At 40.8% G+C, this 18,807-nt stretch overlaps 1 protein-coding gene across 1 annotated transcript; it reads right to left on the bottom strand.

Moving 5' to 3' along the window:
- Positions 1–183: 183 nt before the first annotated feature.
- On the bottom strand, positions 184–18,709 carry ODF2 (outer dense fiber of sperm tails 2). Its single transcript, XM_050908001.1, is given in 21 exon segments — positions 184–1,413; positions 2,176–2,301; positions 2,663–2,825; positions 3,372–3,472; positions 4,361–4,519; positions 5,094–5,198; positions 5,814–5,924; positions 6,604–6,739; positions 7,450–7,559; positions 8,403–8,588; positions 9,489–9,605; positions 10,196–10,267; positions 11,252–11,323; positions 12,198–12,329; positions 12,630–12,759; positions 13,820–13,986; positions 15,501–15,671; positions 16,299–16,399; positions 16,402–16,423; positions 17,803–17,956; positions 18,661–18,709. Coding segments are annotated over 20 exon segments (2,463 nt in total). The 5' UTR covers positions 17,911–17,956; positions 18,661–18,709; the 3' UTR covers positions 184–1,239.
- Positions 18,710–18,807: the final 98 nt, after the last annotated feature.

Genomic DNA, 18,807 nt, shown 5'->3' with positions numbered 1-18,807 from the left:
TAGATACAGCACAATGAAAAGGAAATCCCCACCATAACCAATTAAGAAGTAGTTTATTGTTTGTTTTACCATAGCACCTTTAGGATTTTTAAAGTGTTACACACACACACACACACACACACACACAATTACAGAACTCTCAAAAATGATTAACTTAGAAAACCTCTACGACAAATACAGCCCAATGACCACATTGCACATAAATAAGATACAAAAGAGATAAAAACATTGTTTTTATTTTTGCCCCCATAAGAACCATTTACCGGAAAGAATAGGGCACTAGAGAGCACATGAGGTTTAGGGACTCAACACATTCAAGACCTGATTTTCCAGGAGAAGGTACAGGCTAGTTTGATGAAGTTGAGTATCTGTAGCTGCTCTTTAATTGGCTTAAGACCAAGTCAGTATTTCATGCACACCCTGAACTCGCGTGGCATTCACACCAAGACCCCAACTGAAGTGCCACTGAGATTAAACCGCAATCTTTCCTTTGAATTCAGATGGTTTTGGCTCAGTCCTGGGGATATTCAGGATCAGGAAATCAGGGTGAGAGCAGTAAAGCAACATTAGCATCACACTCGGAAAAAAGGTGAGGATCAGAGAGTATACAAGAATCAAGTAAAAAAAACCCAAAATCATTATTGCTGGTATAAAACTGTTTACAAACACCGTGGTCTGCAAACATCTCTTGTAAGTGTAGAGCCCAGGCACTTAAGTTACTTTCAGCTTCACAATTCTGGTGAGTGGACCCTCTCCCACCATCCTATCATCCAATGTATTAATACAATGTTCAACAGTTTAAAAAAAAATATAAAAAAACCCACAAACAAAAAACCCCAACGACCTCCCCAACACAGAAACAGAATGAAAAAGGAAGCATGAAGAGGAAAAGAGCTCTTATAAACATTAACATGCTCAAACAACCGCTGAGAGATTTTAGGAGCTGAAACCATCAGGACCTTGCACGATGAAAAGGACCTTTTCCATCATATGCAAAACCATCTAGTTTTGGGGCACAGTTTATAGTGTAACGCCAACCTCCAACATCAATCCGGTATTGCTGACACCTGACACTTGGGACATATGCCACCATCATTTTATCATCTCATGCTGTAAGGAAAACAGGAAAATGTCTCCTGAAAGTGACCCTGAAATGCCAACCTATTTTCTAAATAACATATGGCTTTGAATAGGGCTCCTTTTGTGCTTAAAACCAGAGGTGCAAGGAGAGCATTGTCCTCATGGAGAAGAACGAGAGCGGCTGGGGGAGCCCAGCAAGGCACTTTCTCCAAAAACGTTGGCATAGGAAGACTTGAGGAACTGGACATAGTTTTGCATGCTGCGGTTGGTGCTCTCCGACTGCTCCAACCGATCCTTTAAATCCTGTAGGCGGCTCTCATACCGGCGCTCTGCCTACATAAAGAAGCACAAAACACAGGCTGAAAGACAGCAACGTTCATCCTATTCACGTTAAGCTTAAGCTGTTCCCCAAAAGCACTGAGGACAGCAAGAATCAGCACAGCAGCAGATGACATTACCATAGATGGTGCTATGATATTTATAATTTGTTCTGCTCATTTCCAACTCCATTCAGCAACACGCTGATAAAAACAGGAGACAACGCGGCTAATCAGTTGGGCTTTTAAAACTAATTAACTATAGTTATGGGGAATTAAACACACTCTTTTCTAAAAAGCAACTTGACCTGATCCATGTGCCAACCCAATTCCAAGTAAAACTCAAGTAAACAAGCAGGGTAAATAGGACATGATGAAAGATTCCCCTTCTTTCTTCTAGAATAAATCCTTTCCTCTAGAAGAGAAATTGCATTCTCTCTCAGATAACCAAGCACAGTAAATGAAGTTGAAATCTGTCCACGATATCTGGTGCAAATCTCATTTGAACATAAGAAAGGTCTGATTCTTTTCTTACACACACATAAGTTTAGAGCAAGTTAATTCAGATCATTGCTGTAAATAACAAGCAAATGAGAGTCCGCATTCCGGAATTAGTGACATAACAGACATGTGATATCACACATCTGTCATGGACACATACAACAGCATGTCACATTCAGACAGCTCTGCATGACTTTTGCAGCATATCCATAGGACCTTGGTTTATGGACTCCAGTTGCCACCAGTACAGCAAGCGTATCCCTTGCAAGTCACTCACATCGTCTTTGCTCCGACGCAATTGGTTCAGCTCTGTTTTATTCCTGCTCAGCTGGGTCTCCAAATCCAACATCTTGGACTGGGCTGCCCTCTCTCTAGACGTTGCTCGTTCTCGAGTTTGTTCCACCTACATGTAACAACAGAACAACAACTTTGTTAAAGGGTTGTCTATGGAAGAACGATTTTTCCCTACTCCATTGCCCACAAAAGCCCTATAAAGTTTAACTGGACACATTCTCATACATAAGCAGCAGCTCAGTCTTGTGCTTTCCTCTCTTCTGTTGCAAACTGGAGCGCGGGGTTCAGTTTTTCAATGGTTTAAGTGCTGACAAACAGTACCAGCACATTTTAATATTTGTATTTCACTGAACATGATGATTTTCATGAATTTGGTCATAGGCTGAGGAAGTATTTCCAGCATTCTCGCTGTTCCGCTTTTACAGTCTGGGTAGTTTTGGGAAAATTCACAAGCACAAGAAATTACTTACTTGTCTTTTGGCATCCTCAATGGCCATCTCCAGCTGACGTGCCAAGGAGCTACATTCACGGGTCTTCTCCTCTAACCGCAGCTGACACTGGTGGATCGACTCCTCACGTTTTGCTATGACCTGAAGGAATTCTATGTTCTGGGCGCTCGTTGTCTCTAGTTTTCTAGGTTAAGACAATAAGGGAAGGAAACCTATTCATTTTAAATGGAGTGTGTTTCACTCTGCCTTTTTGTCAGGTCCTGACTAGTCTGGGAATAGATTCTATTCCCCCTTGAAAGGTGAGAGCCCCAAGAAACACTTCTCCATTTCTCAAATCAAAATTTCACAGATTGAAGGACATACAGAGTACCCACATACCTGCATTTTCCCAGACCTTGTCACTAAAAGGAATTTATAAACATGAGTAAAAATACTCTAATATGTAGTAACCTCAAAATTGTCAGGCTAGATTGGACAAGGAGCTGGTTTATCTGCTGTGTAAGCCGTCATCCTTTCTAACAACATTCATAACAGGTGCTGCAAAAACATAACTCTCTCTCCAGTGGACAGCTACTGATTAGAGATCCTGATGGGATAAGCAAATGCACAGAATCCTGGAGGCACTTGGGGGACTGGAACAAGACTGAAGCTGTTTCAATCCCCTGAAAAAACAATGGGAAGAGGATGGAAATGGAAGGTTAAGAGGGCAAGAGAGCCTAATATTTCTAACCTTTCCAGCTCCTCCACCTTCAAGGTGAGCTGCTTTTTCTCCTCCTGGGCAGACTGATACCTCTCTCTTGTCATCTCCATTTTGTCCCCCTGGAGCTCAATCTAAAAATTACAGTAAGTAATTACTTTACAGAGTAGTCACTACACACATGACCAACCACCTAAAATGTATGCAGCTCTCCAGAAGGAAACATGCTCAAATTATAGTTTCTGGAGAGCCCCAGAAAAGGAACAGTGGATAGAAAAGCAAAGTACTAAACATCTATTTTGCTGGTGCTTCCAGTTAATGTTTGAAAAGGTACGAGAAAATTCTTCCATATTGCAAATGAAAAGCCAGGTCCGTAAATGCTTGCATGCAGAGCAGCCACCTGTAAGCACAGCAAAGCACACACATTAAAAGCAGCCATATACATGACAGCAGCCCACAGAGGCATTCGAGCCTGAAATACCAGGAAGGTTTAGAATTCCAAGCCAGTCAGAGTAAAGCAGTCAGACTGCAAGATCATCTGCTGTGTCTTGAGGCATGGTTGTAGAAGTCATGCCTGTCTATAATTGTCCTGCAATACCTACGCAGTCCTTCTGGGGACAAAAAACAGGGACTGGGAAAACAACCTGAAATCAGGGTGAGAAAACAAGGTTGGGACAGCACTATCAGTAGAATGTCCACAGGAGGGAAAGCTGACAAGACGATGGAAGTAACAGAAGTGAGTGTTGGCATTAGCAAGTGTTGTCACTGCTGCTATTCAAGTCCCAATAAGGTTCTGCACCAAGGGATGAGAAACCTTTCAAACAGTAAGGAATGCTACTAGCTACGCCGCTAACTTCTTGCACAAAGACATAGCACACACCTTTATTTTGCAGTGCACGTTTAATCTTTTCAAAAAGAGATGAGAACAGAGACGAAGTTTGAACCTTCCTGTGATTAGAAATTCATCTTGGTCTCAGACTTGCGGATTGCAGTGCTGCAGGTACTTTCTGCCAGTCCCTTACCCGCTGACGAAGATCTGCAATCATGACAGACAGGTCCACGTTCTTCTTCTCATAACTCTGAAGCTGTTCCTGACATTCTGCTAGCTGTGTCTCTGTGATCTTTAGGATCTCAGGCAGCTTTTCCAGTTCAGCAAGTTGGCTCTGGAACTGCTTACGCGCCTACAGTCAAAGAAGAGAACACGAGGAACTTTCAAATGTTCATAAGGTCAAGACTAAAAAATTTCTCAACTTCAATGAAGCTTTGTTAGTCTGCAACCACGATGACACCATGTGGATATCTGGCCAGTGTTGGAGTTCAAAGCCCAAGGTCTTCTCCTACTCCAAAAGGCTTTCCCTTAGCATTTGGCATTCCCTATGGATGGAGCGAGAATGAGTGAGTATTTTGGATCCTGGGCTTCAATTTTACTAGAAGTACAAGCTCTTTTTTGAGGACAGCTGTTCCACATCAGACAATGGTGTAACCTGCATAGTCCACTGTTCTAAACCACTATTTCTGCAGCAAAGGACACACTAAGCAATTTAAACACCTCTGAAGAATGCCATATAGTAAAAAAAAAAAAAGCTGCTAAACGTTCAATAAATTTTGCAGAGTGAACAAGTCCTGAGAAAAACTATTGGAAAAGGCAAACTCAGATAAGCCTTTTATTTCCTATTCACAACCATTTTTCACTACATTCAGAACATTAAGATCCATGAATGTCTACAACATATCAGTCTTTAGAGGAATAGTTACCAGTTCAATCTCCTTGTTCATTTCATCCTTTAGTGTCTTGTTCTCTCTATCACACTTCTCCAGTTTTGCTGCCACATCATCTGCTTCCATTCGGGTCTTCAACACCTGAACATTCAAAAAAACACCACATACTTTATCTGTTATATATAGTTTTCAACAAATGCGCAATGCTTTGGAGTAACTAAAACTGCTCAAGGATCAGCAACGAGTTTCTTGCCACACTAACCACCGCCCCAGAACTATATTTGGAAGTTCACTTTCTGCTTCAGCCACCTGGATAATTTGGGCTTTCCACCAAATGTTCTCCCCTTTTGTCTTATCTTCCTACTACCACAATATCCAAAATCCCCCCCCAAAAGCAGCCAAGGAACAGTACTTGCCACACTAAAAGGCAGAAGAAAAAGTGAAATAATTAAAACCAGTCTTTTGTTTTCCATCAATCAAGATTTCTGCTGTGGGAGTCAGCTCTTCCTAACGACCAAGTTATCAGCACACAGTGAGGAAGGCAAGTCTTCCACACTTTGGCATACAGCACATGGCAGTCTGGATGCTGCCATTTGAGAAAAAGTCAGGCTAACAGAGACAAAAGGACCAAAACCATATGAAACTGCAACATCCTCCAAGAGCAAACAAAGGGTTAAGGCATTACAGAATAAGCCACAACAGTGAAGGAAGAAAACGTGTTTGTGCAAGGGCTGAAGGTTTTGATGAGATGCCTACCTGTGACTTGTAGGTTTCAATCAACCCTTCGTAGTTCCTGACAGAGCTCTTGAGCTGCTGTACTTCCACCTGCGCTTGGTTCAGCTTTTCCTCCATTGGGACCACACTAGCCTGAAAAAAGAAAACATCTTCCATTGAGGGCTTGGAAGTAACTGCCACGTTAGCTGTCTAACATTGTCTAGACTAAGAAAAAAGGCTTTTGTCAGTGTCAGTTGGCAAAACTTTCCAGACTTCAGCGGATTGCCAAATTTACACCAGCAGAGCACAGAGGTTTGGGATGGATGTGCAATCTTTCCATTTGCCTGAATGAGCTGTGCTGCTTGGATTAGGGCCACTCCTGATTTGGATCAATGCCTAGCTTTCCAAGAAGAAAATTATGTAGGTCACCTACAAGATCACCAGTGGTAAGAGATTACAGGAGAAATATGCCAGCCATTTTTTTTATTCTGGAGATTACCATTCTCTCTGCATGAGCTACAGTTGTTTGTTCTCTGGCCAGCAGCACAAAGATGTAAGGACGAGATGTAAGATCCCAGTTGGAAGAAACAGTACTTGGATTGGAGATACTCCTAGCCAAAATGTGGAAGAAACCCAGTCCTCCCAGAATGTACACTTACTTTATGTCTCTTCCCAGCACCCTTGCCCTATCATACTCAGGTTATGGTGAAACTGGTTAGAAACTAAATGGAAGCAATGGGTGCAATTCAGCTTTGTCCTCAGAGGCCAAGCAACTTTTTATAATGTCTCTTTTTTCCTAGCATTTCAGCTTCAAACCCCTAGAATCACTGACCTTTAGTCTTTCATTCTCCATTTTAAAAGAAGTGGTCTCTGTAGTCTGTCGATGCAATTTATCCACCAAAGCTTCTCTGTCCTCCCGCATCTTGTCCTCCAGGGTTGTCTGCTGTTCCAGCAAGTCTGCAACACGGCTGCCATAAAGAAAGAAAATTAATCCTCAAGCGACAAGAAAGAATAAGACTCCTAACCCTTGAAAATTAGCTTCAGAAATGTGGCTTTTCCCTATCCTTTCATCTTCCTCCTCCAGTCATGTATGCACACCTATCTGTTACACTGTTCTACTACCTCAATCTTCTTAGCCTGCTGGAAATTAACTGGAGTTGTCCCCCTGGAGCTCAAATGCATTGCCTCCAAGATACACAGGATAAAGAGGTACCTCTCTCATCTCATACCTACCCATTTTTTCCTGCAGCAACAACTGTAATGCAGTGATACCAACACACTTACTTACCTTCACAACAAAATCGGCATGAACTATGCTGCCTACCTCTTCTAATCCCTTCCATTGAAGTTTCTCAAACAGATCTCAAAAGAAAAATAACCTTAATTCTTTCAAAGCATTACCAAATGGCAAAGGAACAGAGTTTTAAGGGTCAGCGAACCCTTAAAAAGTCTGCTTTTGCTATGGCAAGCCAGCAGCAGAAGCCACATCTCTCTCTCTCTCTCTCTCCAAACTCTGCTCTAGCCCTTAGGCAGTGCTGGTTTTGCTTGGATATTTACAGGCAATCCAATTAAATTATTCCATTTAATGCTATTACTCAATTAAATTCAATTAAATTATGCTTGAACTTAGAACTCATCCCCACTCATGCTTATTTCCCCACACTAATTTTATTTTAACCTGTTCAGCGTAACAATTTCCAGTTCGAGGTCACTCTTGTCCTTTACTACTTTGTTGTAGCGACTCCTCCAGGACTCCAAAGTAGACAGTGCCTCAGCAACATAACTGTCCTATCAAACAAAAGAAATACATGAGGAAAAGAGCAAGGGAGACAAAAATGTCACTGGATATGGGATATGCAGACAATATGCAGAGATGCTGATATGGGTAAGCATGATGTGTGCAGAGACTTCACTAAGACTTTTAAAATATTGAGGGCAAGTATTTATTTTTATTCTTCCTGATCCTTCAGAAAGAGGTGTTCTCCAACACTACTGTCAGCCAACAGACATAACAGCAGCAAAAGAAGAATCCTCTTTGAAGGCAGGTGAGCTATCAGAAATACAAAGCATGGCTAAGATTCTACTAGTGGCTCCGGTCCCTGGAATTCTAAAAACAAGGGAGAGAGAAAAAAAAAAAAAAAAATCAAGTAGTGTAAAATCCATGTTCCCTTCTGATTTGCCTTAGTCCTAATTTTTCTGCATTTTCTTGATATCCTTCAGTTTTTCAACAGGAAATGCCAGTACGCCTCTAAGTCTTTGTACTTTTCTGCTCTGACTAGTTTCTCGATTAGCAACCAACTCCATTCAGAGTTTTCAGCCAAAATCACACAGCTTTATTTTATTGGCTTTTGTCAACCCTCAGACGGTTCTAAAGAACCAGGCGAAAAACCAGATCTGCTAGTTTAGTATGATCTAAGTTAGTGCATGTCCTAAGTTAAGGACATGCAGCAAATATAGCGACAGCTGAGAAAACTGGATTTGTTCTAAACTTAGCATAAATGGGCCAAGGCATCAAGACAGAAATAAACCTCATTAGTTGAAAGCAGAGACTCTCCCCAGGGCTGCTACCAGAAATCAAATATTTAGATGCATGATCTGAAATTATGTCTCTCCTCCTGTATTATCAGGTACCTTTTCTGCTAGCTGGACAGTCAATTGCTCTGCATACTGTTCACTCCGCTCTGCCCGCTCTTTCTGTGCACGGATGGCTTTCTTCAGGGCCTCTTTATCACGATCTGACTTCTGCCTTAGTTCTTTCAGCTGTTCCATGACATGTTCCACCTCTGCCTTATGCTGAGCTTCACTGCGCTCCAAATTCTGCAGGGGGGAAGAAAACACACCATATGGAATAATGCCCTTATACCTGCATACCCAAAGCAGCAACTAATTTCCTAGAAATGGTGGAGAGCGCTGGGCATAAATCTCCAACCTTCAGCCTGGAGGAGGTACTTGCAATCAGGTTTCACCTACACAATCCTGTCCTAATGCTCAAAGACATGTCAGTATGACATGTTTTCCTTTCCTTCCAAGAGTCTTCCTTTCTTCTTTTATAAGCTGCTCTCTAGAACACTGATTTCCTCTCCTGACCAAGATAAATACTGGTCTACAAGTCTTTTGATCTACCCGAGAACATTCTCTTTATTAACTGAATAATGTTGCTTTATGCAGCTATATACCTTAACAGAATTAAAGCTCCTCTAAACCACTAACGCACATATGTTCATCAAAACATCATCACAACATCAGATACATTAAACATAAGACTTTGAACAAGATAAACCAGGGGAACTTTCTCCTCCTCATTAATACTGTAGAAAGCATGCATGAGTGTGATCAAATAAAGGAACTCATGGCACAGCATTTTTTCCCAGAAAGCAAATTAAATAGTTTACAATCTGTCTTGATGCTTGACTAAACCAAAGCCATCTTTTAAATAATTATGTAGTAATTAATGTAGGAAAAGAAAAAAAAAAAAATCTAATTAATGCACATAGACCTTAAGGCTATGACTTTGCCTCAAGCATCAAAAGTAAAAAGATTTTCCTTTTCCTACTTCATTTGAAAAGTATGCTGTGTGTTAGTGGCATAAACATCACCAGCCAGTATTTCAGTCTACCAGACACAGGAGAAGAATAGTTGGTGCCACTTCCCTTGTCAGTCAATTCAGTTCATGAGAGCAAATGAAGAGACAATCCCCAGGGACCACTGAAAACATACCCGTATCTGTATAGTCAGACGGTTGTTCTCAGCTTCTTTGTTTCGCAGCTGCGCTTGTAAGTGGCCTCTCACAGCCTCCATAGATTTGGAGAGTTCGCATGCTGTCTTTGCCTGGTCCTAAATAAGAAGCAACAAGACACACATCTTTTTCCTCAACAAGCTAATAGAAGGAATGTGTTACAATATGTGACAGTCTCAGATTTCTTCACTGAATGATCTCCAGCGACCTCCGCTTCCCTCAGATGGACCCTCACAGCTCTTCTACTCCAACAAAATGGGGAACAAATGAGTAGCCATTTATTTTACATCAGATGTGAATGACTGGCCTGAAAGATTTGTTCTAGGGCAAAACATCCCTCATATCTGATCTCTTCCACTACATTCCCCTTTTACTTCCTAAACAGAGGCACAGACTGGAATTTGACATCAGGAACCAATAGGACCTTAAGCAGAAAGGCAATTCAGTGATAAACCCAAGCAAAGAGAATACTACCTATTCATCCTTGTGACGGATGTCTTATTAGCAGAATATGGAATCCACAACTGTGTGGGAATTGGTAGTTGTCTGTCTAGTCTTATAAGCAAGCCAGTCATCTGATCCCTTAAAAAGTAATTGTCTGCAAATACAAACCCATATTTTGGACTATCTGTGGTTCTACAGAACTGGAAGGTGGAGCAGGGAGGGGAAAAGGGAAAAAGGAAACTACCTTTTCTGCCTGTATCTGAATGGTAAGATCATCCACTTCTTTTTCTTTCTCCTGAAGCCTCATCTGAAGTTGCTGGGAAAACAAACACCACTCAGATGTTAAGTAATAAACACATTTAGGTTGGCAGGTGGAGGGAAAGAGGTGTAACTGCCTCCCTCCCGAGGCCCTCTGATCCATGGCACTCTCTGTCTGGTATCCACAGCAACAGCATCCTCAGCCCTGGAAAACCAGGCTGCATTCTCCTCAAGCAGAAAGCAAAAGGGATGCACATACAGTTGTGTAACAGGGCCTAGGATACCCAGCCAAGAACAAGGACCTGACAGGACTATATACTCCACAGACAAAAAAGGGCATTACCCATGTCTCACAGCAAGTTTTGTAACTTCTGGCAATGTAAGAACTTTTTCTCAGTTTACTGATAAGGAAATGAACAAAAACTGGCACCAGGTCACTCACTCATTTAGTGACAGAAGCAGATACAGAAAGCTTACCTTCTTTGTGCTTTTTTATCTCTAGAGATAACATGATAAACATACAGAAACAATAAGATTATTTCCAAACTGAAGAATTCTATCCTGACCGTCAGGGGTATTTTGGTCGTAGATATTTTTTCTCTCCCACCCTCAGTTTTCTTTTTAAAGAAGCATGTAGTACAATTCTTGCTTTGTACATTCAGTACCATAGGAAAAGGTAAGCAGAATCATTTGTGCTTAAAACACAATAAGAACAGGCTTAAGTTCTCCTTTATAGCTGAAACCTGTAAATCCTAATGGTGCTCTTACATGTAGGTCTCAGTCGTGCTATCCCCATTCTAAGCCCCTATATTTCAAAGGCTATGAAAATCTATCCACTTTGAAACGCAGGTTGTTAACCAGAGGAGCAATGTAGTGCCTCCGATTACCACAAAAGCCAAAATATTTTTTATTTGTCTAAAAGGCACTAGTGTAAGACTTGATGGCTGAATACAAGACAAAGAAGAGCTTGTCATTTTAGATCTCTCTGCTTTATCATTAAAAAAAGAAGAAAAAAAAGAGAGCGCAACTGTGGTTTGCTTACCACTTTCTCTGCATCTGAGTCAGCCAGCCTTTTCAGCAGTACTCCTTGCCGCTCCAGTATCTTCTGAGCATCCTTCTACAAAAGAAATACATGAAAAAAATTGTTAACTAAAAAGTCAATTTTATACAGATTCTTTAAATGGAACTGGGCAAATCTACCATTTCCTCCCAGCTACAGCAGCAATTCTCATAAGATACCCAGAAGCATCAAATTTGCTAAATATTTCACATATCATCACCCATCTCGGAAAGTTTTTCCACTTCTCAGTCAAAGATTATAATAAAAAGCATGATGGCAATTTAAGATCTTTCTGAATTCTCCTGCTACTCAGTGAAAGTCATGTGGAAGAACTCAGTCCTTTTATCCAGTCTCACTGGTGGCTGAAAGAACTGTTACCATCAGCCTGCTTTTGCTCAAACGGAATATAAACTACAGGAGGAATAGCAATTTCATTTCTGTATTGCTCTTACAAGCAGTATAGAATTGTTCTGTACAAGTGGTACAAAATTGTTTACAATTTCTCTGTTATTGCTCTTACAGTCTACAAAAATAAAGTTCTGAACATGCTTAGGCTCCCATTAGCTAAGGTCACATCTAGTCCTGACTTTAGTCAATGCAACTGTAGCACTAACACTTCAGATTAGCATGAACAGCAGATACAGCTGTTTCCAGATGAGAAAGAGTTGGCAACACAGTAGCGCCTATACCTTTTAATACAGTCAAAGACTTAGATGCTCAAACATCCTCACAGCAGGTAAATCAGTCTTACTCTATGACGTAGGCAGGGATAAAAAAAAACCCTATCCATCTTTTATGACACAGGGTCAAGAGCAGGGTTGGGGAAAAAAAGAAAAAGAGGAGTTAAAAGCTCTCAAACTCCATTTCAGTCTACAGGACACCACAGACTCCTGTAATCATCCAAGTTCAAGCACACGGCACCGCTCACCTCCCGGTTGTGCTGCTCTCTGAGAAGTTCTCGTAGTGTCCGGTTGGTTTCTTCAAAGGTGCTCAATTTCTGGAGCAGAAGCTCTTTTTGTCTTGTCAATGTGTTAATGTCTGAGCTGCTCATGTGTTTCTCCTAGAGGAAAAACAAACAAACCAAAAAAAAAGAAGAGAAGAAAATTGTTCACCTGGAATTAATATATGAAGCTGATACAAGCATAAGCAGTGCAATAGTCAGCACCATGTGTGCAGAAGTGACTGGATGCTGCAAGTATATACCCCACTTCCAAACAAAAAAAAGCAAACACCTTAGGCATGTTAAAGCCCTCCACTTTTCCTTACATTTTTCTGGATCAGCAACTGTCACATTATATTTTTAAGACAGCCATTTTAGGACAACACAGTAAAGGCAAGAACAAAAAAGGACAACACCTACAATGTTGAGTCTCCCAATTGTATTTTTCAGGGCATGGATCTGCCTGGCTGCTGCTGCTCCATCCCTTTCTGCCTCGCTCAGCTTGGACATCAAACACTCTTTCTCATGCTGCAAGTACTTTTTCTGTAGCCTGTAATGAGAATTCAGCCATCAGAGAAAAAAGAAGCTTTGACAGCTGTACCAGCCACTATTGATATAGAGTTAATTGGGTTAAAACTCATAGAAACCCTTGAATCAGAAGATAAAAGCTCTAAACAAACACTACTTAAGATTTACCATCTTTCAGTGTGGAAGTTGTTCTGATAGAAAGCCAGTAAGTAGACACCAGGAGCTTGCTAGGACCACTGCTATGAAACAGGAATTTAGAGGGAACAAACTGGGCTTATACCAAAGCCTGCACACACTATTAAATCCAAAACACAATGCTGTGCTTTTCCTGGACACTTAAGCCACACCAGAAATAAGACTTCAAATGGCTGAACACGAAACAGGAAAGCACACTAAGATATACAGCTAAAAGTTTTTAGCCAGGGCTTTTAGTCTCAGAAGTATTCACAAAGTTTTCTGAAAAAGGAATATACGGTATTAACTTCCAAGTGATCTTTCTTAAGGAAAAAATAAAACTAACTCTCTTAAAACACCAGTGTCCCCCTGGAGACACAAGCTTTCCTAACTCCTTAGATACAAAGCAGATGCAAAAATGTCAGGCTTGGAGACCTTCAGGGTCACTAAGAAAAAAATCATGATTCAGTCCTCTCAGGGCTGTCACTCTTGTCTCAGTATGATTTTCAAAAAGGCCAAAAATTCTCCTCTAGTTTTCAGCTCCACGTTTATTCATTCATTGTTCTACCAATATCATCCCAATTCAAACAGCACCTCTTAACCTTCAAGATATTAATTGCAGAGCTAGGATGACCCTCCAGTAGGCCACACAAGCCAACTGCTCTCAGGTTCCTCTCAGAGTAGTTTTTTCCATTCCAAGAATCATGCTAGAGCCCTTCTCTGCAGCTATTGCCATCTGAAGTCCCCCTTCTAAAAGGTGACAAAAAAACCTCAAGAACATCAGTTCTTCAGCACCACTGCAACCCAGGGTACAAACTACAACCTCAAATAATGTTAGCAATAAAGGAGGTAGGTGCCCTGTAAACGCCACTACTTGCAGTAACAATGGAGAACTGGAGCTTTCTTACACAGTCAGATCTTTCTCTTCCTTTATGCGCTCAATATTGCGCCTGAGCAGTGTATTCTCATGTTCTGTTTCTACCAGCTCTTGTGTGACCTCATTCAGTTCTTCTTTCTGCTCCTCAAGGAGACGCTTTGTCATTTGCTGCTGTTCCTCCTTTTTCTGCAGCTTGGCCTGATGAAGATATTTAAATAGAACTTAAGGCAAACCAGGTGCTTTTAAAGTGATACACAGAATCCACATCTCAAACCAGTGAAACAGCTATTCAACTGCACCAAACAACAAAGGACTGTGCTTTCCCCCACCCCCCCCCCCCCTTGCCTAGATACTTCCAGGCTGTTCCTGTGCACAAAGGGCATAATTCACTTGCTGCCTGGAAACACCTCCCATCCCCCAAACACAAGAAGACACAAGCATCCTGGCTCTAAGTCACACACCAAAAATTGTCATCAGCCATCAGAGATGTGACAGACCTCAAACATGGCAGGAAAGGAGCTCTGGTAGCAGTTCACATGCTGGAGATGGTTCCTATTACTCCACTATCGCTTTGTGAGATCCAGGGAACTGGGTGAAATCAACCTAAATAGTCCCTGGCATTTTGTTTCCATCTACCCATTTTGGATTACCCGGGATGTTCTGTGTCAGCTCAGTGTCACTGCTGGTAGTGCGATTGGAGCTGTGCACAGACTACTCAAGAGCTGAATGGGGCTCAGAAGTTGACTACTGCTCCTTACGACTGACACGTGCATCCCATTTGGCAGTTAAGAGCACTACAAACAGTTGAAGATGTGAAAGAAGAGAGAACATAGAGGGGGGCTGAACTACTGTACCAGACTTGTTTCTTTTTCCAGCAAAAAAGTCACTGGAGATTCCCTGGCTTGTACACAATCAAAGCTAACAAAATTAATGTGATCTTAAACCATGGATTTATTTAAGTGACGCCACCAAACATTTAGATTCAATTAACTTATTAAAAGTATCAAAACGGATTTTTGTTTTACAATCATGCAAGTAATTCCATTAAATTTTGTAGCATAAATAAAATGGAAAACGCTCAATATAAGAACCTACTTGACTCAAATCCTATTCTTGTTCACTGATTTGAACTTCACATAGTTTTGAGTAAAATAATAATAATACAAGATTTGCTACCCTCAGTGTTAACTCAAAGTTAAAAATGCAGTTTGCCCCCACCATAATGCATCTTATGAAATCCGGGAACATCTACCCATTTTTCAAGTGGTGTCAAGTACATAAGAGGCTATTTATCTGGAAAATACAACATCACTGGGTTGCACATTTTGAAACAGAATCAGAAGAAACAATCTTGTTCAGTAAGTGGATTCTTTGACAATAAAATGTCAACATACTGTATTTTTCACCTTCTGGAATGACTAGTTTTCAGATTTTGGGCTTGGGCAGAAGAGAGATTATTTGGAAACTGAAGCACAGCAATACCTTATTAAATGGATAATGTTTTAAAATATTTCATAGTAGGGCTTAGTGAATTTCTCACTAGGATAGTTCAGCTCTTCTAAACAACTCAGATTGCATTTTTTTTTTTTTTTTAAGCAAGCTACCAACAGCCTGGGTAGTCTTCCATTGCACCAAGACTTGACTCCAGCCTCCTCTTGCCAAACAATCAGCTACAAAGCCTGAGTCAGCAGGTCTTTACACTGTCTCCTCACCTCATTCTTCAGCGTTCCCACCGCATTCATCAGGCTATCTATCTTCTTTTCATATTCGTTCATTTTGCAGTAAACAGCATCCTCCTCATCTGTAGAGAGGTCACTCAGGCGCAATACTGACAGCATTTTTTCTGAATCTGGAGGTGTAATTTCTAGGCGGTGGGTTGGTCCCTGGTAGAAAATAAAGGGCATCATTTTTTTTAGTATGAAGTTATGAGTAGTATTGTAACCCTAACTCTGCCAAAACCAGCGACCAGGTTGCATCACTGCAATAAGGCTAGTAAAAAAAAAAAAAAAATTTGTAAACAGCTCTTTCTTTTCCGTCAGGGAAAGGTCAAGAATGCAGAAAGACTAGAACAGAAAAGAAGAAAAAAAATAATGAAAGTTCAAATTCTCTTCTAGGAAGAGCCAGGAATACAAAAGGCAAAACTATCAACCCATGAGAAAGAAAATATTACACCATACTACATAAACGCTCCATGCTTTGGAAGAGACTAAGAGCAGAAGCTCCTCGCTGTGCCTCCAGATGAGATCTTGAAGGGGACTAGTAAAACTACAATAAACAAAGAAATTTGTCTGGCTTCTAGAGGCAGAAAGACATGACATGGCCATAGGCTGCTAATTAATTTCCAATTTTTCTGTATTAAAAAGTGAAAAAGATTTATAGAAGAGACTTAAAATGGACGGTAGGTGACAGTAGCCTTCTTTCAGATCAGCCCAGCTCCCTCACTACACAACTGCTCTCATCAACCTCAGATAAACCTGAAAGTTTGTTTTAAAGAGCAAAATCAGCCATACCTCCCATTTGCAGGTGGACTCCCGGACAGATGTTTTGCCTGGGGGCATCCAGGGGGCCTTAGTTTTCACCCGGACAGCTCGGCACGTGTTCATGGTATCCCTTTCATTTTCTGTTTGTGCTTTTGCTAAAGAAAGAGAAAATAAAATAAATCACAGACTTTTAAAGAACCATTTACAATTTTTAGTGCTGCAAAACCAAATGAAAGTTCATTCATACAAAAATATCACATTGTGTTTTTCACATGATACATCAGACAAGATGAGCCAGCAGCCATCAGAGGAGGCTAACACCAGCCAGAAGGAAAGGTTATTGCACGTTCAGTTGACAGTATGGCTAGATGTAGTACATTCTTGTCTACCACATAGCACCTCTGTTATATCACCGGGATACCTGCACTTGTGATGTGATGAGAGCCTTACCCAGCAGGCCAGGGAGATTGGGGCGGGGGGAAGGAAGTCTCCTCTGTATGGAGACACACAAAAAAATACTGCAATACAACCCATGCACATGAAGAAGGAACAATCTGGGAGATCCCTTCTCCATTCCACATTCATCTCACAAAAGAGCAGCTATATCATTTGACAACAGCACTACCACAGAAAAAAGAACAGCGCAGTGTGATTGGTTATGAAAAGCCCCTGAAGTGTTTTCCCTGCTTTGCAGTCAACTAATAGATCCACATTTATTTGTATTGAACTCAAGGTGCTCTAACTGAAGGAAAGTTAAAGTGTTTTTGCACAATTCTAACCTCAGAGAAAAATCAGATGTTCTAAATATTCCCTACAGGCAATTAATTAATAGGAGTCATTGATTTCACTGTCAGGCCCTACCCCATTATGATATTTGCCATTAGCAACAAACACAAAATTAATAGAGGACTTAGAACAGGATGACGGCACATAAGGAAGAAGGAGCTAGCAAATTCCATCACCTTTTGAGAACAACTTTACATAAACATCCAACCAGAAAAGAGGATATGAGTATGGCCTTCTGCCTACTGTGGATAAGGCTATGAAGAGATCCTCTTTGCTGCATAGCTAAGCGGAATGAGAAGGTGCTTAATGCCAGAAGATGGTTTGAATCCAGATTCTTTTTTTTCTAAACACATTTATTTTAATACAATCAAGATGGAATTTGAAATGCCTAGACATTACCTTTCCCCAAACCTTTCCTACAAAAATAGGGATGAAGCCAAAGAAAAACCATTATCACAACCCAAATCCAGGAAATAAAAAAAAAAAAAAAACCCAAACCACATCACATTGGAAGCAACACTCCTCACAATCACACGCTTGAACATGAAAAGTAACTATATATTCTATATCATACTTAAATCGTCTTAAACACAGAAGGTGTGTTACTGAAAATTCACCATCAAATACGAATTCAAGTCTTACAGTTCTAATACAACGGTAAAACAGACCTTGAAGATTTTGTGGTGCTTCTAGGACCGTCCACCTTCCTCTTTGTAGCCCTTACAAAGACCCAGCTACACACTCCTACCTGGGATTTTGCAGGTGTGGCTTTCTGACCCTTTTTAATATGGACATGAACAGGGGTGTTTTCATCCACATGGACGTGCAAAGGGGGAGATGAGGAACGGTTCTTCATGGCTCTTCTCCCACAAACGGGAAAGGGCAATACAATGAAAGGAAACCTGTGAATAAGGAAACTGGAAATAACAACATTTCCCTCTGTGCCAGAGAGCAACAATGGCCAGCTTTGGTTAAAGTTTGAGCTTTCTCTCAGTAGCGTCTGCCATTTTGAATTGCACACTATTTTGCTGTAAAGGTAGGATTAGTACAAATAATTTCTCTGCTTCTGGTATTTTCTGCTTTTAACATGGTTATTAAAGACCAAATACAGTTGGATTGATAGCAGGCGTCTGTGAGAGTCATTGGCGTTCAAAGTCTTAGAGCAAGTGAGCAAATCAAGGGTTCCAGTAACCAACACAATCTGATTATGAATTGAAATTTGAATGGGGGAGATGAGCAGCATTGATTTAACAGTTTAGTTAAGAAAAATCAACAGGAAACCATCAGATCCTTCCATCCTAGAACCCCGAACCTGTAAACTCTTTCATATGTGCTTAACGCTAAGTGTCTTTTCGCAGTTAAACAAATGCTTAAAAGCTTTTGGATCACAGCATTTCTTTAATCTTCAGAAAAAAGCATAACCTTAACCAATGTCTAACACAACATGGAAAAGCCTAGAGACACAAGGTTAAAGTCATCACCTTTGAGCTTGATGCTTCGGTTGAGGTAATGGTATAATGCAATCACAAATCTTACAAAAATCCACCAGCAGCACTACTCTGATTCTGGCAGAAAGGTTTTTGTCAGCCTAGGTAAAATTACTCACAGTTATTCTGAAGCTTTTAGCTCTTCTTGACAGTGTGCTCTGTGCAGAGACTGATATCACTTCATTGTTGACAGATGAGGGACACCTGATACAGAAATAATAAAATGACCACTAATAGGAAAAGGTGCCAATTTCTGAACATCCTCT

This window comes from Gymnogyps californianus, chromosome 18 (assembly GCF_018139145.2).
Source record: "Gymnogyps californianus isolate 813 chromosome 18, ASM1813914v2, whole genome shotgun sequence".
Lineage (NCBI taxonomy): Eukaryota > Metazoa > Chordata > Aves > Accipitriformes > Cathartidae > Gymnogyps > Gymnogyps californianus.
The sequence above is the reverse complement of the archived record's forward strand: the minus strand, read 5'-3'. Positions and strand labels throughout refer to the sequence as shown.